Genomic DNA, 24,198 nt, shown 5'->3' on the forward strand with positions numbered 1-24,198 from the left:
AAACTATGGCCTGCGGGCCGCATGCGGCCCCCTGAGGCCATTTATCCGGCCCCCGCCGCACTTCCGGAAGGGGCACCTCTTTCATTGGTGGTCAGTGAGAGGAGCATAGTTCCCATTGAATACTGGTCAGTTTGTTGATTTAAATTTACTTGTTCTTTATTTTAAATATTGTATTTGTTCCTGTTTTGTTTTTTTACTTTAAAATAAGATCTGTGCAGTGTGCATAGGAATTTGTTCATAGTTTTTTTATAGTCCGGCCCTCCAACGGTCTGAGAGACAGTGAACTGGCCCCCTGTGTAAAAAGTTTGGGCCCCCTGCTCTGTAATCTTCATATGACATCAGGGTGGTTAACTCTTGTTGACCGGCATAAAATTTCTGGCAGACCAAGACCAGTCCATGGGCTAGCAGTTGAAAACCTTTGGTTTAAGCCACCCTTTCTATGGTATTTTGTTACAGCACCCTGAGCTAATACACCGTTTTTCTATAACAAGCAATAATCATTAAGAGGAGTCTGATCTGTGGTGGCACAGTGGATAAAGCATCAACCTGGAAACGCTGAGGTTGCCGGTTCAAAATCCTGGGCTTGCCTGATCAAGGCACATACGAGGTTGATGCTTCCTGTTCCTCCCCCCTTCTGTCTCTCTCTCTCTCTCTCTCTCTCTCTCCCCCCTCTCTATAATGAATAATAAAATCTTTTAAAAAAAATCAATAAGAGGAAAAGTAATTCACAAAATGGAAACACTGTCCAATGTGTGTCGAGATAATCAGTGTTAATATCCAGCTCCTCATTAACCTAAGAGGAGGCGGTTCGGTATCTTAAGGCACTAAGAATGTACTGTTGCTGTAGGAAGCCAGGGAAATTCCAGGCCCATTTTAATCTGTATCACATCAAATGAATGGTAGCAGGTTTCAGGAATACACTGCAGATCTAAGAGGTTCCTTTGTGATCATTAGGAAGGGGCATTTCTTTCTCAATGTACTGTACTTTCATATATAAAAAGATACCCTTGAGATCCTTGCAACTCAGGGTTTGGTCTGGGGACCAATAGCAGCAGCATTGCCTGGGAGCTTGTTAGAAATGTAGAATCTCGCCCTGGCAGGATAGCTCAGTTGGTTAGAGCATTGTCCTGAAGCAGAGGTTGATGGTTCAATCCCTGGTCAGGGCACAAACAGGAACAGATTGATGATCCTGTCTCTCTCTCCTTCCTCTATTTAAAATCAATAAAATAAACATAAAAAAATAGAAGAAATGTGGAATGTGAGGCCTTCCCAAACCTACCAAAAGCGAGCCTGCATTTTAACAAGATCCTCAAGAGTTTCACATGCACATTAAAGTTTGAGAGGCACCACTTTACAACTTATATTAGCAAAAAAAGAGTAAGCTTGGTTCTAAAGCTGCAGAAAACTGGTTTGCGCTTCTGTTTTGTGGAATGCAGGTGTGGCCTAGGAATGTAATCTCTTTAATTTACTCTTTATCCTGTGAATATTGAGACTTATAAACAGTGGAGTCTTTAAACCTAATCTGTCCATATGTAAGAATGTCTAAGGTTCTAAAAATAGATTGTAAGCCTCGTTGTCTTCTGAAAACAGAATGCAGATCATAATTTAGGTTTTCTTTGTAATTGAAGGTCAATGTTATGTATATTTGTGTGTAGGAAGCCAGGGAAATTCCAGGCCCATTTTACACGTCTCGACACACACACACACACACACACACATAGTGATGTCCTAAAGAGCTTTCAAGTTATATACAGGATGGGCAAAAGTAGGTTTACTTTCATATGGAAAATACAATAAATAATAATACAAGAATAAACTGTTTTGCATACTCACAACTGTACATCTACTTTTTTCCACTCCTGTAATAGGTGCTCAGTAAATAAACATTCGCTTTATTCAATTCCCTTCAAACGCCAGGTTAGGAATTTTCAGATGGCAGAAAGTTGTGGCTATTTGTATTATTCCCAGTGTGATATACAGGGTTGTTCAACTTAACTGACGGCCTCAGACTGCTGTGCATTTTCAGTTCTCAGTTTTTCACTTTTATTTTCTTTCTGGTATGTGTAAGGCGGTCAGCAATGGGGGAAGGTCACATGAGTAACCCAGACCCGAGAACTTTGGCTGGAGCTGCCCACATCCATGTGCGCCAAAAGAAATTTCCCAGGAGTCCCTTGGAAAAGAGCGACTGTCCGTCAGCCAGTGAGATTTCACCACATTATATCAATTCAACCACCCTAGACGAGACCCTTTAAATACCCCCCACGCGGGTCACCCCATGCGGCTTCCCTGGCCCTTGTCCCCCTGGACCAGAGAACCTCGAGGGGCGGGATGCACTGTACTAAATAAAGCTTTTGTTATTACACCCTTTGTGGCTACACCCTTCCTTCTTCCTCGGCGGGGAAAAATACCTTACATTTAGTGTCAAAACCTGGGAGGAGTCAGAAATCCATGAGGATCGCTCCTCTCCCTTCCCCTCTGAGAAAGAACCAGGACCTCCGACCTTCCACCAACTTTGGCGCACGGGTGTGGTAAGTCCCCTGCCTCCAGCCTCCTCTCAGTTCTTCCCACTGAGACTCCCTGTCTGAAACCACAGCTGCATTAGGGACCTCTTTTCCATTCCATTCCAAGTGTGTGTGTGCCCGTGGACACGTCTCGAGCACATCCACTTTACCTTATCCAGCCGGTGGCCAGAGCACATCCACTTTACCTTATCCAGCCGGTGGCCAGAGCTTGAGTTGTGGGATGCCAATGATCAACTCTGACCACTCCGAGAACTGAGGGCGGCCATAGGGGCACAGGAATCTAAACCTAATCCAAAAACACTCTTGGAGTTGCCTTATCCAGAATCTCTCCCTCCCTGAAGAAGAAGAAACTGTTCTTCTTCTCCGCTGTGGCCAGGCCACAGAACTCACTGGATAATTGAACCAGGTAGCCTCCTGAAGGGACTTTCAGTTTTAACATGCTCACCAATTTAACTATCGCCAAAAGAACTGGGAACTGGTTGGAGATCCCTTACATTCAAGGCTTCTAGTTATTCGCGCTCCCATCCTAATCTCTGTGCCACCTGTTCTACCACGCAGGCCCTTTTTTGGCCAGAGAAACCTCAGCTAAACCCTCCGCTCCTGATCTTTCCTCTTTCGCCCAAACCCCAACTCTCTCCCCCTCCTGCCTGACCCCTGGGGGTACCCCTCTATCGGGACCCCTCTCTGGTCCCTCTATGGATCTCTTTCGCTTGGGTCTCTTCCCTCCAGAAAACCCCCTCCCCTCCCTTCTCAGGATCCTGTTTCTCATGCACCTGCAAATACCAGTCTCTCTTTCTCCTCCCCTGCCAGCCAGGGGCCCCTCCCTTCTCCACTGTGTTCTTAAGCCCCTCCTCCATCAGGCCATTCCCAGCCTGCCATTGGCCCTTACACCGGTTTGCAGGATGCCCAACCCTAATCTTCTTTTTTTTTTTAAATTTATTATTCATTTTTAGAGAGGAGAGGGAGAGACAGAGAGAGAGAGAGGAGAGACAGAGAGAGAGAAGGGGGGGAGGAGCTGGAAGCATCAACTCCCATATGTGCCTTGACCAGGCAAGCCCAGGGTTTCGAACCGGCGACCTCAGCATTTCCAGGTCGATGCTTTATCCACTGTGCCACCACAGGTCAGGCCCAACCCTAATCTTCTTACAGGAAGGCCTGGCCCTGTCCTGCCTCTGTCTGTGGTGTTTCTGGCCGGATCTGGGTACCAGGTTCCCCAGGAGCCCCCTTCCTTTTATTCTAACCCCCAAGCCCCTATCCGAGACCTGTGAACACAGCATTTAAAGTTTTTAATGGTTGCAGCTAGTAGAAAACGGCCAAGGCTGTTTGCCAGGCCTGCATGCAGCAGAAGGTAATGCTCCAAACCCAGACTCTTGTTTGTAGCAGCCCTGAGGCTGACAGAGCAACAGGGGCAAGGCACAGGACGTGCCCGACCCAAGACCAAGCCGCAAAGAGGAACCCCATCACTGTTTCCGACAGTGTCCCTGCCCACGGCTGCCCACTGAGCCCTGCCCTGACTGCAAGCAGCCCGGTCACTGGTGGAGCTATTGCCCCTTTGGGCAACAGGCTTTTCCTCAGTGCCTCTACGTGGAAGATGGGCCACCGAAAATGGGAGGCCAATTCAGCCAGGTGGGCCCACCACTCGAACTCCTAGGCCTCAGACAACTGACATGGCCTGGACTCAGAGACCCCATCATCCTCACTCACGCTAAACCCAGGGTAATGCTGCAGGAACAGGTAAGTCCATCTCATGTCTTGTGGACACGGGGGCTACCTTCTCTATTTTGCCATCACACTCTGGACCTCTAATTCCCTCACTGGTCTCAGTTATGGGAGTGGATGGGACCCCTTCCTTTCCCCTTCATACATCACTCCTGGCATGCAGTTTTGCCTCAAGTTTGTTGGCCCCTACCCATCTCCAGCTCATCAAAAGGCTAGACTTTGCAGATCCCCCTATTACTCCTCTTTAAAAAAAAAAAAATCCTTACAAGACCGCATCTGTGAAGTTTCTCAACTCACGGCCAAACAGATGTTCCTCCTGACACCCCTCAAAGCCACCACCTGCCAGTATCCCCCTCCCTACGATGCCCCTAATCAGCCGGAAGTAGCCAGATGAGTAAGCAGCGCCCCTAATTAACACAAAATATCGGAATGTAAGGTGATCAGCAATGGGAGAAGGTCACATGAGGAACCCAGAACTTTGGCTGGAGCCACCCACATCCATGTGTGCCAAAAGACGCTTCCCAGGAGTCCCTTGGAAAAGAGCCACTGTCCATCAGCCAGTGAGATTTCATTATGTTATATCAACAAGACCCTTTAAATACCTACCATGCGGGTCACCCCATGCAACTTCCCTGGCCTCCCTTTCCCCCCCCCAGAGAACCTTGATGGGCGGGACGCACTGTACCAAATAAAGCTTTTGTTATTCCACACTTTGTGGCTATGCCCTTCCTTCTTCCTCGGCGGGAAAAATACCTTACAGTACGTATTCTGCCAACTAATAGTGATTGTGACTCTAAACATGTCAGTATAAACTGAATTTCTTTCCCTTGTCTTTTATTTCTAACCTGCTGTGGGCTGAGTAAATGGATGACTATAGAAATTAAAGTACACTTTACATAATGGCCAAATATTCTAAGGAAGAACTTGAGCAATGTCCTGTAAGTGCATGCACCGTTGTGCATAGGTTGGCTATGTGTAAGTTATTTTTCTAACAATCTCATCCTTTCTTTTTTCTTTTAGGAAATTGTCTATGACCAGTGTGTCATAGACAATTGAGACTTAAATAATAGTTAAATGACATCAATATAAGTGATCAAATTATTTCTTCTCATCATAGTATGGTGGATCCCAACTTTAGAATGTCATAATGAACAGAAAAATCAAAGATTCACAAGAAAAAATAGTATAGCAAGTTTTTAGAAAAAAATTTTAATCCAAATATAAGAAACGCCTTAGAAATATATATATCCTCCCGGGATCTTCGGGGTCAGATTACATATATTCATCTTCGTATTCCTAACACCTGGCCTACTAAAAATGCACTAAATGAAAGAGATAAACGCGAAGAAAGAAGAAAGTTACTTCTTTTCACTGAGAGAGGGATACCTAATACAGAATGCCCCCCAAAGATGAAAGATGTTCGACAAACGTGGGACGCGCAGACGCCACTCCGCTCCCTCAGCAGCGGTCAGGACAGTCAAGCGGGCCCGGCACGCGCGCCCCCAGCCCAAGGCGCGCCACCGCGATTCGCAGCGGCCTATTGTGAGGACCTAGCGGCGGAGAGCGCGGCCTGTCTGCCCGCCCGCCTCCCTTTCTCAGGCATGGCCCCCTGAGAAAATGCCTGTCTGGTTAATACGTGTTCCAGTTTTGACGCAAAAAATTACCCGTCTGGAATACCCATTTCACAGGAAAAAGAATGTTTCCTTTGGAGCGGAACGCCGAAGGTCTGGTCAGGATAGAGCAGACTTCAGAGGCGCTGGGTGAAGCAGGCACTGTTGTGGACAGCCGCATCCGGGCCCTCCTGCCGCAGGCTGCCCTCCGAGCCAGGGGTCTTTCAGGCTGGAGGTCCTGGGTAACTTAGGACAGCCGCTCCTTCTCAGCATCCACTTCCTCTTATGTACTGTGCAGTTTTGTGTTTTTTTGCTTGTGGGCCCTCTGCCGCAATCATCCTCCGCCAGATCCTCGGCCAGGCCTAGAAGCAACCAAGTTTGACCCCTCTTTTGTATTTATTGAAGCGGGAGCTACTGGGGCAGCGCTGTATGTGTTGCACCTGGCTTGTTCAATCCAGATGTCTGTTGGGACAGAAATAATAACCCAGAACCGTGGAACAAACGGGGTCCCAATAAATAATACAAGTTCTATTCAGTGAAGGTAGGTTACAGCAAACTGAAGGAAGACAGTCCAGCCTTCTAAATGGAATGTTTCACTGTAAAGCTGCCAAGAATGAAGGTCTTGCAGAATCCATCTGTACGGTTTTCCACTTAACCAGGAACTATTTCCCCTCCAAGTGCACAAAATCATTGATGTGGCGTATTGAGGTTTACAATTAATAAATATTTTAATCTGGGGGGGGGGGGAGGACGAATGTAACTTAAAAACTAAATTTAAAAACTGGCTGAGAAAGGTGTGTAGCAGCAAGGTAACAATAAAGCACTGGACTATCGATTTTTAAAGAAAGGCATCCAGTGTCCAAGGCTTGCATAATTCCTGTTATAGAGACTATATGTCCTAAGTTGGGGGTTACAAATGGTGTGTCACAATTTGACATTTAGAAAACTGTTCTTCCTGCACCTGTGGCAGTAATTAATTTCAGTGATAGCACCCTTTCCTATTAAACACAGACTTGGCCTCTGACATTTGCCTCAACACTGCCTATCAATCAGAACTGACAAAAGAACTATCATTTTGGCATTCCTGGCACTTTAATAAACACATCTACAAACTATCACTTTTAACAATTGGCAAAAGACTGGGGAGATATCCTGAAGAAAAGGACCATAATGTCCCAATAAAGAAAAGAATGAACCAGTTCATCTTAACTTTGCTATTCAAAAGCAGTGGTTCTTAAATTTTCCTGTGGATCAGAATCATCTGGAGAGCCTGCTGTTGGGTCCCACCTCCAGCTTTCAGTAGGTGCAGTGGCACCTGAGTATTTGCATTTCAAACGCTGAATCTACCATTCTAAATAACACGGGAACCTATTCTAAATATATAAAATATAAAACTGAAAGTCTTTTGACAAGCAAAATAGTACGGCATGATTAGCATAGCTTTATGAAGAAAGATGCACATTAACCCACTATAGTTTGTAGTGAATAGAGCAGGTTTTGGAGCTAAATAGACCTTGATTTGATCTCTGGTTCTTCTACTATTTACTGGTTCATTTTTACTAAGATTACATGAACTCTGTATGCCTTAGTTTCCTCACTGGTAAATGGCAAGAAAAAAAATCCCAGAGTTATTGTGAGGGCTAAATGCTAAATGTGTGTGTGTGTGTGTGTGTGTGTGTGTGTGTGTGTGTGTGTGTGTATTGTATAAATAAGTGACTAGCACAGTGCCTGGTATCTGGTGAGCATTCATCCCTTCATTCTTTTCCTTTTTCACTACAGCAGTCATGGAATGTAAAGCAATAGAGAAATAACATTTCCATAAAGGTTGTAGGATATGTCATGCAAAGGATTTTTTATAAATATGCTAGGAAAATACTATGGCCAAGTAGTGGACTAGTAAAAGCAGTTTAGGTGGTAGATTGTGGGAAAGATCTGTTAAAGAATACAGTCCCAGTTCTTCTCTTTAAGAGTCTGTCCATGGGGTTCCCCTTCATGCTGCATACCTCTAATTAAAATGGCCTTCTTACACCCAAGAGGATACATTCCAAGGGCAGAAAGCCAATTGCCTACTTACTCCCTTAGGCACTAATGGTAGCCCTTATCCAGAGGTTTTTCCTGAACCATTTTTTCAAAGGACTCCTAGAAAGTGTTGGAAGCTTTTGCTGATGCGGGCTTAGGTTTCCCTGAAGCTGGAAAGCCTGTGGGAAAGGGCTTGTCCTTTTTGTGTATATAGTGCATGATGTATTTCAAAATCCTAAAACTCAAAAAGTACAAACCCAACCATTGAAAGCCTTTTGTAATTCATATGGTGCGTTTTGAAGCATCAGGTATTACTAAATGATAGCATCAACTAAAAGGAAGTATTGCATTTTTCTAAAATGATCAACAAAAGTTGTGTTTTGCAAAAGCATTCAGCAAATTAAACCTGTTTCGGAAATGTCATTTTTCTAGAACCTATTCTGAATAGAATAGGTTGTTTCAGAGCAACTCATTTCTTTCCCTTAAATATTAAAAAAAATTTAATTTGATTTTAGAGAGAGTAGGAGAGGGTGAGAAACATGATTTGTTGTTCCACTTATTTAGGTATTCATTGGTTGATGAGCAATCTCATTTCTAATGTGGAATAATGGTGGCACACTCATAAGGTGACCAATCGTCCTCCTATAGGGAGGACAGTCCTTCTGTTGTAAGTTCTGCCCTCCCTCGAAAAGTGTCCTCCTACATGTCCTCCTTTTTTATATTGGAAGACTAATCTGTAAATGTCCGTATTCAATCGATGCAGAATCAATCCATTGCATATGATGTGACATATTTGTATCTAAATAAGTACTTTTTTCTTAGAACTATTATTAAAAATTAATAGGCATGCATGTAAGCATAATTACAATATAAAATATTACAAATGTTTTTATAATGCATTTATCATAATATAGTGTATTGTTGCAATGAATGTTTCTTTTATTTACAGTATTTTGTTCAACTTATTTTTGTCCTGTTCATTGTACAAAAGTTGGTCACCTTAACACTCAAGATTCCAAAGCTGCAGTACCCCTGGGATAAAGTAACCCAGGGCTGGCTTGCCAGTTAGCATGGGGGGGACAAACCTAAGAGATTCAAAGACTTCACTAGTGTAGACAAAGCAAACCGAGTTCTGGTTTTAGGTGTTACAGCTTCTGAACACCAAAAAGATGAACCAACTCTTGGCAAATATGAGGAAGACAAAAGTTTATCTTCTAGTTCCCCTTACTCCATTTTCCCATCCCTAAATTTAAGTAGGAGGGGAAAGTTTTGGATAATGCTGTGCTTTCTGCGATTCCTGCGTTTATCAAACCCTGGTAACTCTTCAGATAAGGGTGGGTGGGGTAAATCCGATCCGGGTTAGGATATCATCGCGCAGCTGTCGGATCTCTTATTAGCACGGCGCCCCCGGCCGCCGCGCCTTCCAGCCTCCGCCCCCGGCAAGGAGCTCGCCCCAAGGCCCCTACTCCTACCGAGCTCCTTCCGGTCGCGGGGGGGCAGTGAGGCCGAAGCCCGCCCGCCTCACTGGTGGGCTCGCGGGCTCCGGTCTGCGGGGGGCGTGGCGGCGGCGGGCGAGGCCCGCGCGCCCCGGGAGCCGCTGGGGTGGGAGTCGCGCGGCTCACCCTCCGGCCGGCAGTGAGCCGGGGTTCCCGCGCCCGCTGGCTGATTTGGACGGCGGAGCGCGGGAAGCCCAGCCGCAGTCCCGGGTGACTCCCTCGGTGACGCCGGCGCACTCCTTCCTCTTCCTCTCGCCTCTCCGGCCCCGCCCTCCTTTCCTCCGCCCACCTCCCCGCAGTGGAGCCGCCGCCGTCGCCAGCTGCGCCGTCATGTCGGTCCCCGCCGGGTCCCCTCATCCGGTCTCCAGCGCCCGCATCCAGCCAAAGCTTGGAGGAGCCGCCGCCTCAGGAGACGCCGCGGGCCCGGGCCCGAGCCCGGCGCCGCCTCAGCAGAACGGTGAGGCGGGTGGTCGGCGGCGCGCGGGGCCTAGGCCGGCGGACGGCCTGCGCGGCCGGGTGGATCGCCCCGGGTGGGGCGGGCCGTGGGCGTCGGGGGCTGGGGCCGCGGGGCTGGGGCCGGCGGGGTCGGGGCGCCCTGCGTGGAGGAGGGGGCGGCTCTGCAAAGCCCGGGCCGGGCCCGTTGACTTAGTGTGACTCTAGGCCCGAAACCGCGGGGGCATGGAGGACCCCGGCGCGGGCCACCGCCCCGGATTCCGCCGGGCGCGGCGAGTTGCTTGGAGCGACCCCTGCCCGGAGAGACCCAGCGGGAGCGTAGGCCGCCGAGGGGGCGGTCAGGGAAGAGGACGGGAGCCACCGAGCTGGGGGGCCCGGCGGGGGGCTGTGCCCTTCTCAACTCAGGAAAACTGCTCTGATTTCCGCGGCCCGGCGAGCACGCTGCCTTGAAAGGAGCTGAAGTTAGTGGTCAAGTTTGTGGGCAAAAGGGTGTAAATATGCAACCTGAGTGTAACTGTAACCCTGACCCAGTTCAGCTTCGAGATCTGTCATTGCTGCGGCGGCGGCTGCCCCAGAGGCGGGGTTCGCTTGTCGTCGTGTTTGAAAGGGAGCAGGTGTCAAACGGGTTTGAACGAATGAATGCCTTTTGGTGGGGTGCCCCTCCCCCAGCTTCGCTTTCAGAAATACAGAAACGTGCTAGAGTTGGCTCTGCTTTGAAGCCAGGCCTTCTTATATACAAGCAGCAGCCAGTGCAACAGGAAAGCTTACATTCACACTAAGGTTGTTAGGTGGTGAGTATGCAAGAGTTGTATGTGAATAATAGTCGTTTCTAGGATATCCATTCCTAGTCTTGAGATTGGGAATGTTGGTGGATGGGCCCGGGGAAGGCCTGGCTCTTGGTACGCTTGGTACTATTTCGGAAGGGAAGCATCCAAAGTAACTGACTGAAAACTTTGGAAAGATGTCTGGCCTATGTTTGTAGGAGAACAAAACCACACTGAGACTCTTCAAACGATTGTCACACTGACCTGTTTTATCCAACTTGTTTGTGAAAATTAGCTGGGCTTTATAAATCAGTTCAGCCAACATCAGATGCTTTTTCAAACATGAAATTTATCATTTATCCTGGGAATTACAGATTGAGTTTTTTTCATAAGTCAAAAGTGATGGCTTATCTTTAATATCTTTTAGATCAGCCATATGTATCAATATTCCATGCTTTCCCTCCATTTACTGTTGTTTAATGGGTTTAAATGTGAATAGTGTAGGTTTTGTGCTGCTGCCCAGAACATACATAAAGATATTTTGGAGCCTTTTTTCTTTTTTGTAAACTTAATATAAGTTGTGTGTTTTTTAAAAAATAGCTTTGTTTATAAAGGAACTGTAACACGATAATTTAAGAAGAGATCCTAAGTTTTAGAATAGTGTAAATCAAGCATTTCTTGATTTTCTGAGTATGCATTATTGTCTTAGTGAACAAGCTTTTTGAATGGTCAGGGGATGCCAGGATATCAGTTGTAATCAGGATGTTAAATCTGTAAGAACAAACCAATTAATATATTTAGAAGTCAAATATAGATAGATGATGCTTGATATCTACTGTTTATAAGTCATTCCTTTAAGGCAGTCAATTCATTTCAACATTTTTGCCTATTTTCCAGTTGGATACTCAATATTAGCCTGGTAGATAGGACAGAATCTCTGCCTTTTGCCTAAATTGACATGTATTTTGGTAACATTTGAGTTGGTTATGACCTGAGGGATTTGATGGGTAGAGGTAGGAGGGCAATGTCCACAGAGGTTAGAGCATGAAAGTGCAAGGCATGTTTAGAAACTAATCAGTCAAGAAACAAAAAGGGTGCTGGGTGGTAGAGAAAACCCAAGGCATTGGAGTTGAAAGGAATGCTGTAAATCAGGGGTCCCCAAACTTTTTACACAGGGAGCCAGTTCACTGTCCCTCAGACCGTTGGAGGGCCGGACTATAAAAAAAACTATGAACAAATCCCTATGCATACTGCACATATCTTATTTTAAAGTAAAAAAAACAAAACGGGAACAAATACAATATTTAAAATGAAGAACAAGTAAATTTAAATCAACAAACTGACCAGTATTTCAATGGAAACTATGGGCCTGCTTTTGGCTAATGAGATGGTCAATGTGCTCCTCTCACTGACCACCAATGAAAGAGGTGCCCCTTCCGGAAGTACGGCGGGGGCTGGATAAATGGCCTCAGGGGCTCGCAGTTTGGGGACCCCTGCTGTAAATGGATCAGGTTGCAGAAAGGCCTTAAATGTCATGGTAGGGATTTTGAAAATTAAGATAAAGAAATAGGGTCAATTTATTTTGTTTTGTGGAAGAAAGTATTTTAAGCAGAGAAGATCAAATCTGTTTTGTTTGTTTGCTAGTCTTAGAAAAAAATAGTTTTGCTATTTGTTATTGGCATCTATATATAGATAACAATTAAGCAATCATTTGTGTTTGTGATTTATACTTTGCCCAATATAAACTAGTTTGCCTTTTACTATATCTGGAATTCTAGACATGATGAAAAACAAATAGGTCAGAAGTATGAATGTGAAACATAATAAAAAAGTAGAACTGGAATGGTACCTAGAGCACTTCACTGGTTATGAAACTTTTTTTTTTCTTAAGTTGGAAACGGAGAGGCAGTCAGACAGACTCCCGCATGCGCCGGACCGGGATCCACCCGGCATGTCCACCAGGGGGCGATGCTCTGCCCATTTGGGGCATCGCTCTGCCACAATCAGAGCCATTCTAGCGCCTGGGGCAGAGGCCACAGAGCCATCCTCACTGCTCGGGCAAACTGCTCCAATGGAGCCTCGGCTGCAGGAGGGGAAGAGAGAGACAGAGAGGATGGAGAGGGGGAGGGGTGGAGGAGCAGATGGGCACCTCTCCTGTGTGCCGTGGCCGGGAATCGAACCCGGGACTCCTGCACGCCAGGCCGATGCTCTACCACTGAGCCAACCGACCAGGGCCTGGTTATGAAACTTTTTAAAGAGATGTTTTCCCAAAGGAAATTGTATATAGAGCTCCAATCTAGAAAGCAGTAAAAAGCAGAGCTGTCGTGGTTAAAATAGAGGTGGAAGTCCCAGTGTTTTTTGAAATGCAATCTGAAAAACAACCTAGTCCTCTTCCCTAATTTTACAGATGAAGATCATGATGCGGAAAGGTTAGTGGCTATTCTTCCATGTAAGCTTCATGAGGGTAGCAGTTTTGTCTGTCTTCTGTTCAGGGCCTTGAACAAGTTGTAGGTATTCATTACACATTTTTTTATTAAGTCTTATTCAGGTGTTCTAATTCCAATTTCTGCTCTCTTTCTATTCTTAAAATTTCCTTTGAGAACTTTGATATTAGGAATGTAAGGAATACCAAGGCAGAAAACAGAGAATTCATTGTAATTTTTGCTTGTATTCCAGGTCTAACTGTTAACATGCTTTTCCCACTTATTTGAAGATAAAAGTTGACTTAAGAGAACTTATGAAATATTTCTTTTAAATTTTTTTTCCTGGAGTTGCATTTCTATACTTAGTTTTTCATTGAGCAGAATATAGGCTTTTAAAATTACTTATATTTCTATATAAAGTATTAGTTGTTTTTTCTTTCAACTTTTACTCTTTCTTTGCCTTTTGAGAGTATTTTCAAAAGCTGAGTCCTCAAACAAGAGAAGATTGAGTGAAATAATATCCTAGTAATGATGGGTATAACTCCAGAATTTCTTCCAATTGACTTGAATTAAAAGGAGCCTTTTAAAAACATTTTGTGGGAGGTGGTATACCCAGGTTTAACAGTAAACCATGTTTAATTCTGCTTTTAGGAAGCAAGTGGTGTTCATTTCCAGATGAAAATTTGTTTTCTTCCTTTCATATGACTTTTCCAAAATGATACTGGAAGTTTTGTTTTAATTGTCAATAATGAAAGAATGATGACATAGTAATGGCAATAATTCAAATTCACTATAGAAGATATAAATAAGGATCCCATTCACTCAGCAATACTGTCTGGTCAGTTATAGGAAACCCTTTAACTTTGAGAGCACATGCAAAATTTAAAATGATATAAATTTCCCTAGTGTGTCTGAAGTAAGTTCCTTTTGATCAGAGAGACATCTGTGTCTCAGGTTTCTAGTCTTCCTTCAAAGGTAACGGGAGCTCTGGGTCCTCTCTTAAGGATACTGCCATGGTATTATGTACCTATCTGCATACATAATTTCCTTGTAAGTTGATTAATAAATATCTCAAGGTTCTTAAAAAATGTTCATTCCTTATATAAAGAAGTGTCTTTTATCTCAGTTTAATTTTTTTTTGTCTGTTGCTTCACCTATTTGCAGTGTCATCTTCATTCCCACCTCACCTCTTCCCCCTCGGGTTTCTGAGTTTATATCTGTAATAATTTTTAAAATTATTTATTTTTTATTTTTTAGTGAGAGGGGGGGAGGCAGAGACACAGACTCCCACATGCACCCCAACTGGGATCAACCCAGCGAGCCCACTAGGGGGTGATGCTCTGCCCATCTAGGGCCATATTCATAACAGAGCTATTCTAGCACCTGAGGCAGAAGCTCCATGGAGCCATCCTCAGCGCCTGAGGTCAACTTGTTGGAACCAATTGAGCCATGGTTGTGGGAGGAGAGGAGAGGGGGGAGTGGAGAAGCAGGTGGTCAATTTTCCTGTGTGCCCTGACCAGGAATCGAACCTGGGACATCCACACATGAGACGGACACTCTACCACTGATCCAACTGGCCAGGGCCTGAAATAATTTTTGTAAACTATATTCATTGTCACTGGTCCCAGTATTTCAGCCATTTTTCTAATTTTTTTTTCATTTTTCTAATTCATCCACAAACCCTGAAGTGTTAGATCCTAAAGACATTGAAATAGAACAGATTTTGAGCCAGTCTTCAATGGACTTGCCTAGAAATGAGAGCATCTTCACAGTCAGTACTGAGTGTAAGAGCAAATCACATTATATTCAGCCCTAGGAAGCCATTGTTTCCAATAGGTGTGGGCTAGCTAAATGGTTATAGGCTTTGATTCAGCTGAGAGAAAGTTACTTAACATCTCTGAGCTACAGGGGATAATAATACCTTTCTTGTAGGATTGTTGAGAGGATTACATTAAATGAGATATCCTTTTCAAAGTATCTGGTGCAAAATGAGAGTCCATTCAGATTCATTCAGAACACACCAAGATATAAAATTCTTAGGGTATGAATTTTCCCTCATATTCCCAGTGACAGCATGCAGTAGGCAGTCAGTTGAGCAGGTGAACGTGGCTTCATATTTATTATTGCTTTTGAAGACTGGCCACTGAAATGACCTGTGTATGGCCACCGCTTCCTACCCCTTTCTTGTATTTAAAGGCTCAATCACTATTTCGTCTTTTTGTTATTTTCTTACACTGTCCAGCCCTCTCTCCTTCCCTCCCACTAATCCATTCTTGGAATGTTTCCTTTTAATAGGGATCTACCTCTGCTAGCTGGCTTGCTGGAAGGTGGATTTAATCAGTTTCAAGTTTTCTAAAATTGTGTGCCCAAAGCTGCTTATAGTAAGAACTCAGCAAAAGTAGAATGAAGTAGGAAGGGGAGAGGGAGTAGTAAAATCCCTTGCCTAGCCAGTGGCCATGTTTTAACTTGCCTGTTTTTTTCTAGTATTTTTGAGAAACAGGTATTGTAAAATGAGTTGGAACCTGCAATACACGGCTTCTTCACTACTTACCAACTATTTGAATTTGTATGAATTAGTGAGCTTTCATGGACCTGTTTATTTGTCTACAAAATGGGGATAGTGATACTTCATGTGATTGTTGTGAGAATTATATAAAGTGATATATAGCAAGTAGTGCCTGGAGTGCAGTGGTTGGAGCAGCAGCCTGGGTTGCTGAGGACTTAGGTTCGAAGCCCCGAGGTCACCAGCTTGAGTGTAGAGTCACTGGCTTGAGTGTGGGAATCCTAGACATAACCCCATAGTCACTGACTTGAGCCCAGGGTCACTGGCTCAGGTGGAGTCCTCCCAGTCAAGGCACATAAGAGAAAGCAATCAATGAACAACTAAGGTCCACAATTATGAGTAGATGTTTCTCATCTTTCTCCTATCCTGTCTGTTCCTGTCTCTCTCTTTGTCTCTCCCTCTTACTCCCCTCCTCTCACTAAAAAAAAAAAAAAAAAAAAAAAAAAAAGGAAAAAGAAAGAAAAGCAAGTAGTGTTTTCCCTGGCATGTAGTATTGCAAGAAAAACTATACTTAATGTAGTGAAATTTCATCCAAGTGTCTGCATAGGGTATGTCTATAGGCTCTGTCTGCTAGCAGAGACTGAAACAGTTAATTTTGTAACTACTAGCCTTCCAATTAGAAAGAATAATTCAGGGTATCCAGATGTGATTGAGATTCCCCATTTTTTTAAAAATCACTACAGTTTGTTATTGTAGAGTTCTTTTGTGTGTATGTGTGTGTGTACATATTTTTTATGCTTGTAAAAAATCTGTACTTTAGCAATATTACTGATACTTTATTGGCAGGGGTAGAATATTTCAAAATATTCAATAATCAATACCACGTGTACTGATGGATACCAGTCTTGACACTAAAGTGAGATTCTGTAAGCCTGTAATTTGCCAGGCATTAGTCCTTTTTTAAAAAATCAAGTGAGAGGCAGGGAGGCAGAGAGACAGACTCCAGTGTGTGCCCTGACTGGGATCCACCCAGGGGCCCCCGTCTGGGGCTGATATTCTGCCCATCTGGGGCTGCTGCTTGGCAACCGAGCTATTTTAGTGCTTGGATGAAGCCATGGAGCCATCTTCAGCACCTAGGGCCAATTTGCTCATTTGGGTCATGGCTGTGAGAAGGGATAAGGGAGGAGGGTGGAGAAGAAGATGGCTGCTTCTCCTGTGTGCCCTGACTGGAAATTGAACCCGGGACTTCCACATGCTGGGCTGATGTTCTACCACTGAGCCAAATGGCCAGGGCCGGCGTTAATCCTTTAGTGGCTGGATCATGAGGAGGTCTTAGGGTTCTGGGGCAGGGGCCAGTATGGTGGGGTATAACAGAGAAGCAGGGTCAGTCAGGGCTGACTGTTTACCAACTGGTTCAGAAGTATTTTAATATTTTATCAAGGATGGTTGTTAAAATGCTTACTGGCTAAATATTGACCTACTTCTTAGTAGTGCAGTGAATGAATTACATTCTTAGATCTGATTCTGCCTCTCCAAATATAGGATATCGGAGCTTGTACTCTGTTGACCTTGATATTCTTTTGAAGATCATGAAAACCCTTAATCTGACTTTTAAAAAAAGTAGTGAAATTCGATTCAGGAAAAAGCTAATGAAACAGATCTTCTTGATATTTAAAATGTTGCGTCTCTGTTAAGTGATGTTGGGAGTGAGGAAACTCATTTTTAAAAAGCCTATGATTAATTTTTTGTACAGTGGCTAGATAATCCATAAAATACTTGTTTTGTAAATTTTGATAATCATGCCAGGTTTGTTTAAAGCAGGAAAAGAGTCAGTTTTCCTTTTATAGGAATCTTGTCTCTGGAAGGAGATTGTGTCAGAGTCAGGTATAACTTTGGGTAGGTCTTGTGATAATTTAGTTTTACCAAGGAGGACACTGTGCTTATAGAAAATCAGAGGCCGGCGTCTTGCTGGTCTGGTATATGATATCAGTCAGGTTGACCAGCCAAGCAGCTCCATTGAAAAGGTAGGCAGACTATTTGTTAAAAACTTTTTGTTTACTTCTCAACTCTGATACCAGTAAATAGATGTATTAATCTATTTGCCTCTTTCATACAGATATACCTCACTTGAAGCTAATAATTTAAGATTTTTTCAGATTGTACATAACATGATTTTTTTGTTTACAATTGTACAGCTTTTATTTTTATTTATCTTTATTTAAAAATTAAACTAGAGGGGTGACATTGAGCCCCCAAAACACATAGATTTCAGGTAAACATCTCTATAGCATTTCAACTGTTCATTGTGTTGTGTGTCCATCACCCAAAGTCAAATCATTGTCTATCACTGTATATTTGACCCTCTTTATTCCCCTCCCCCGGTAACCACTTTTGTCTGTGTCCATGAGTCTCAGTTTTATATCCCACCTATATGTGAAATCATATAGTTCTTAGCTTTTTCTGATTTATTTATTTCACTATGTGTAATATTCTCAAGGTCCGTTCATGTTGTCTTTCAGTGATTTTTTTCTTAGGGCTTTTTTGTGAGGCATTGTTAGGCTGTTTGGATGCAATGATTGAATTACTTCATTAATTCTAAGACCTTTTCTCACATTTTACCTCTGATATTGTGGTGCATCTTAGAATTAATGCAATTTTAAAGTTGGTTTCATTGAAGCTGAAGTCATAATTTTGTGGAAACCTGCCATTGACATGTGGTGCGTAGACTGAATAATACAGCTCTCCCCAACCCCCCACCATATGTCCCCATTCTACTCTCTGAAATCTTTGCAGCTATGATTTAAGATGGGAGATTATCCTGCATCTGTGTGAGCCTGATAAATCACAACAGCCCTTGTTAGAGGGAAACCAGAGCAGTCAGCCAGCTAGCAGAGAAAGTAATGTGAACACAGAAGCAGAGGTTGGAGTGAACTGCTGTGAAGAGAGAGGGCCATGAGCTCAGGAATGCAGGGGATCATCACTAGGAGCTGAAAAGGGCAAAGGAATGGATTCTCTCCTGAGATCATTAAAAGGAATCAGCTCTGCTCAGAACACCTTGATAATGGCCTAGTGAAAGTGATTTTGGGCTTCTGACCTCCAGAACTGTAAAAGAATAAATGTATGTTGGTTTAAGCCACTGAGTTTGTGATAATTTGGCATGGTAGCAATAGGAAACTAGTATACCTGGTGAAAAAAATTTTTAAATGTGGCAGTATCAAAGCATCTTAGATTAAGTAATGAAATAGAGTAGTTTTTTTCTTTCCTTTTGTTTCAGATTTTTTTAAGTTTTTTTTTTTTTCATGTTTATTTTATTGATTTTAGAGAGAGGAGAAGAGAGGGAGGGAGAGAGACAGGAACATCAATCTGTTCTTATATGTGCCCTGACTGGGAATTGAACTGGCAACCTCTGTGCTTCAGGATGCTCTAACCAACTGAGCTATTCGGCCAGGGCTTGTTTCAGATTTTTTTTTTTTTTACAGAGACAGAGTGAGTCAGAGAGAGGGATAGACAGGGACAGACAGGAACGGAGAGAGATGAGAAGCATCAATCATTAGTTTTTTGTTGTGCGTTGCAATACCTTAGTTGTTCATTGATTACTTGCTCATATGTGCCTTGACCGCGGGCCTTCAGCAGACCGAGTAACCCCTTGCTTGAGCCAGCGACTTTGGGTCCAAGCTTGTGAGCTTTTGCTCAAACCAGATTAGCCCTTGCTCAAGCTGGTGACCTTGGGGTCTCGAACCTGGGTCTTCAGCATCCCAGTCCGACACTCTGTCCATAGCGCCACCGCCCGGTCAGGTTTGTTTCAGATTTTTATACTTGAAGTACTACAGAGTTAAATGTCTTAAATGCTAAGTAAAAAAAACAAAACAAAAAAAACCAGACTTGTATATTTGTTCTTGTACTAACTAGGGTATAAATTACTTTACATAATGAAATCTCTTAAAGTTTTCTGTTCTTTCTGTGTTTTTTTTTTTTTTAAGTTTTTTATTTATTTATTCATTTTATAGAGGAGAGGGGGAAACAGAGAGAGAGAGAGAGAGAGAGAGAGAGAGAGAGAGAGGAGAGACAGAGAGAGAGAAGTGGGGGAGGAGCTGGAAGCATCAACTCCCATATGTGCCTTGACCAGGCAAGCCCAGGATTTTGAACCGGCGACCTCAGCATTTCCAGGTCGACGCTTTATCCACTGCGCCACCACAGATCAGGCTGTTCTTTCTGTTTTAAGTATCATATAGTCCTGCTGATACATTGTGATGAGGTAGATACCTGGTGTAGAACTATTTGATGATTATTTACTAGGCTTCTTTTTCAAAATACAATAATGGCTTCTATGAACCAGATGAGCCAGGCACTATGCTAAGCCTTAGGGATATCACAGACCTAAGAGTGAACTGACCTAAGTTTTTCACTTCCAGAGTTTACAATTAGACAATTACAGTTCATGTGAAATGTCATTTGTTATTACTATTTTTAATTAATTAAAAAAATTTTTGAGTGGCAAGGAGAGAGAGACAGGAACATTGGGCTGCTCCTGTCTGTGCCCTGTCTGGGGATTGAATCCACAGCCTTGTTGTTTCGGGATGACAGTTTCAGCAGACTGAGCTCACCCGTTCTAGCAGTTCAGCATAGTTTTGATGCCGCATTAAACAGGCATTCACTTATAGGGCTAGAGAATGTTTTCTAGAGGAAAAGCTGAGCTGAGGTCTGAAGAATGAGTAAGAGTTGGTTAGGTGAAGGTTCCAGGTAGAGGTAGAGCCTGTGAAGGATGAGAGGTGAACAGAAAGACTTCAGAAAAGTTTGGTGTGGTAAGAGTGTGTGCAACAGTGATTCTCAGACTTTTCATTCTCATGGCTACTGTACTGCTAAAATTTTTTATGGCATTCCTGAAGGAATTAAACTTTGAACACCCGTACTTAAAATAAGTTTCAGAGAAGTATCACATATTTACTGAACCCCTCAGAAGCCTTTACCTGGTAACTTCATTGTATTCTGCCCTACTGACCTGTGGTGGCGCAGTGGGTAAAAGCATTGTATTCTGCCCTAACCAACCTCTTTGATGGCTTCTTGAGGTAAAACTCTATAGAGCATACAGTCTTACCTAACGTTGTGGCGAGTAATACCTCTTCCTACCAAATCAGGATCCTGTGTCATTTCACCATAACAATAGACGTTCTTAGTTGTAGCAAAGTTACATTTTAGTTATTTCTTATATGTCATTTTTTATTATTGATTTTAGAGAGGCAGGAAGAAAGAAAGAGAGAGAGAGAGAGGAAAACATTTATTTGTTGTTCCACTTTAAGTTATGCGTTCATTGGTCACTTTCCATCTGTGCCCTGTCTGGGAATCGAACCAGCAACCTTGGTGTTTTGGGATGCTGCTCTAAGTGACTGAGCTAACTGGCATATTTCAGTTACTGGTCAAACTTAGGTAGACTCATGTGAAGGACTTGCAGTAGCCAGTGTGTTAAGGCATACAGTACTTGTTGAAAATCTTTGTGAGCAGTAGTGAGTGATGAACCCTTTGCAGTCATTTTCTATTTTCAGCTGTAACATACCACACATTGGTGGCTTAACACAACATTAATTTGTCATCTGTAGATTAGAAGTCTAACTGGACTAAATAAAGTCAGGATGTCCATAGGGCAGCATTGCCTTCTAGAGGCTCTAGGGCAGAACCCATTTCTTTGCCTTTTCCAGCTTTTAAAGGCTGCCTACATTCCTTGACTCATGGCCCACTCTTCCCATCTTCAAAGCCAGCAACATTGCATTTCTCCGAGGAGTCTTCTGTAGTCACATCTCCATCTTCCACTTGTAAGGACTCTTCTTATTACATTGAGCTCACCTGGATAATTGAGGATACTGTCCCTATTTTAAGGTCAGTTGATTAACAACCTTACTACTGTCTGCAACTTTTAACTTTCCTGTTCCATGAAACCTAACATATTCATGGGCTCCAGGGACTAGACATGAACATTTGGGATGGGGGAGAGAATGGTGCTCCTACATCCATAGTAGTGTCTTCCGTTGTCTTATAGGCCATGCTAAAGAGTTTGAATTTTTATCTTGATGGCAAGAGAAACCATTAGCTTTAAAAAGGGAAGTAAAAATCACATTTGCTTTTTAGGAAAATCACTCTGGCGGTCATTTGTCTGAAAAATTGTTTCATGCAATCAACTTAGTAGTTAATTTCTAGCCTTTTTCAGATGTTTTAAAAACTTATGTTGCAATAATTTCAAATTTGCAGAAGTGATGCAAAGATAGTACAGAAAATGCAGTACCCTCACTCAGCTTCCTCTTAAATCTTGTCTCTTCCTCTCATGTCTTAACATCTTAACAAAACCGTGGTACATTTTTCAAAACTGGAAAATTAATATTGTTGAAATACAATTAACTAAACTGTAGACTTTATTTATATTTTACCAGGTTTTCTACTAATATTTTTCCTGTTCCTGGATCTAATCCAGGATATCATGTTACGTTAGGTTGTCATGTCTCCCTAGTCTCCTTTGGTCTGTGACCGTTTCTTAGTTCTTTTTTATTTTTAGGATCTGGCAGTACCAGTTAGTTTTTTGTAGACAGTCCCTCACTTTGGGCTTGCTGATGCTTTTTAGTGATTAGACTGGGGTTATGAGTTTTAGGAAGAGTACCTAAGAGGTGAAATGCCCGTCTTATCACATCGTGTCAGGGGTTACATGATATCAACTTGTTTTATTATTAGTCATGTTAATCATTGGGCACTTGACCGAAGGGTTGTCCTAGTCAACTTGGGTTGCTATGAAAAATACCATAGACTGAGTGGCCTATACCACGGACATTTTTGGAGACTGGAAGTCTGAGGTCAAGTTGCCAGCATGACTTGGTTCTGGAAAAGACCCACCTCCTGGCTTGCAGAAGAACTCTTTCTCTGTGCCCTGATGTGGTGTTTCCACACGTCATACATGTAAGGAAAAGAGATTTCCTGTTTTATAAGGATACAGAGTCCATCACAAGAATCCTATCCTTGTGACCTAATTTAAACCTAATTATCCTCCTGCCCCTGAAGGCCCCACTTCTTAATACCATCAAAGTGGAGGTCAGAGCTTTAACAAAGAAATTGGAGGTGGCACATTCAGTTCATAACAGCTGCCAGCCAGGATCCCCCACAGTAAAGTTAGTTTTGTTTTTACTTTTTCCTATTATGTTTGTTAGGAGTAACTCATTTAACTCCAATCTAGATTTAACAGAAAGGAATTAAGCTCCATCTCCTGAAGTGTAGTATGTCAAATAATTTGTGGGCATATGTTAAAATCACCACAGTTATTAAAAATATTTTGGGGGAGAAACTTTAAAGGTACTGTCTGTTTCTCCTTAAATTTTACCCACTAATTTTATCATTTTTCAGTGGATTTTGCCTGCAGTGTGGGATTCTAATGGTGATTTTTCTCTTTATTCCTTCTACATTTATTATTTGGAATTATTCTGTAAAGAAGATTTGTCCCTTTTCTCCTATTTTAAAATTTATTCAATCATTTACATATTTTTATTTTATTTATTTATTTATTTATTTATTTTTAATGGAGACAGAGAGAGAGTCAGAGAGAGGGATAGATAGGGACAGACAGGAACGGAGAGAGATGAGAAGCATCAATCATCAGTTTTTCGTGGCGACACCTTAGTTCATTGATTTCTCATATGTGCCTTGACTGTGGGGCTACATCAGACCAAGTAATCCCTTGCTCGAGCCAGCGACCTTGGGTCCAAGTTGGTGAGCTTTTGCTCAAACCAGATGAACCCGCACTCAAGCTGGCAACCTCGGCGTCTCGAACCTGGGTCCATCCGCATCCCAGTCCAACGTTCTATCCACTGCGCCACCACCTGGTCAGGCAATCATTTATATTATTATGGACTCACAAATACTTATTTTATTCTTTATTGTCATTATTTATATTTGTTACTCAAATTGTTACAGCTCTGATTATTGGGAGCTTTTTCGGGTTGGCTCCTTTGTACTTTTGTCCCCGTCATTTTGGTTTTTGAGCACTTGTTTACATTGTTTATGGCACTAGAAAATTATGTGGCTGGTGTAGGTCTATATAGCAAATGTCTGTGATTCCACGTGATAGGCCTAGTTTTCAGCCTTCAGTTGCTTTTTATTTCTTTCACTCCTTTCTAGTATATCTACTTCATTCCCCCCACCCCATATTTTATGTCAGCTTTATAGCTCTTAAGTATTATATTCTAGGGAAGAACTATTTTTCTAATAGAATAGTATTTTAATTTTGAGTCTGGATTCTGGTTTTTTAAAAAATAGTAATTAGTTGCTGTTTCAGCTGCTGTTGCTACATAACAAATTACTTCAAAACTTGATAGTCTACCCTGGTCGGTAAACTGGGGCTCGCAAGCCACATGCGGCTCTTTGGCCCCTTGAGTGTGGCTCTTCCACAAAAACCATGTGCGGGCGCTACCTCGATAAGGAATGTACCTGCCTATATATTGATAGTTGAAGTTTAAAAAAATTTTGCTCTCACAAGAAATTTCAATCGTTGTACTGTTGATACTTGGCTCTGTTGAGTAATGAGTTTGCCGACCACTAATCTAAAACAACAATTTTGTTATGCTCCCAGATTCTGTTGATCGAGAATTTGGACAGGTCACAGCAGAGATGGCTTTTCTCTGCTCTAGGGTGTCTAGGGTCTCAGCTGGGAAGACTCAAA

At 42.9% G+C, this 24,198-nt stretch overlaps 1 protein-coding gene and 1 pseudogene across 4 annotated transcripts in view; both read left to right on the forward strand.

Moving 5' to 3' along the window:
* Positions 1-6,136: 6,136 nt before the first annotated feature.
* LOC136405580 (cytochrome c oxidase subunit NDUFA4 pseudogene) lies at positions 6,137-6,505 on the forward strand (annotated as a pseudogene).
* A 2,973-nt stretch (positions 6,506-9,478) lies between these two features.
* Positions 9,479-24,198, forward strand: part of SEC24B (SEC24 homolog B, COPII coat complex component) — a 100,406-nt gene continuing 85,686 nt past the window's right edge. For all 4 annotated transcript variants that reach the window (XM_066384798.1, XM_066384799.1, XM_066384800.1 and 1 more), the window contains exon 1: positions 9,479-9,823. In XM_066384798.1, the coding sequence (XP_066240895.1) occupies positions 9,697-9,823 (127 nt within the window). In that variant the 5' untranslated portion in view covers positions 9,479-9,696. The remainder of the gene's footprint in view (positions 9,824-24,198) is intronic.

Source organism: Saccopteryx leptura, chromosome 5, assembly GCF_036850995.1.
Source record: "Saccopteryx leptura isolate mSacLep1 chromosome 5, mSacLep1_pri_phased_curated, whole genome shotgun sequence".
NCBI classification, from domain to species: Eukaryota; Metazoa; Chordata; class Mammalia; order Chiroptera; family Emballonuridae; genus Saccopteryx; species Saccopteryx leptura.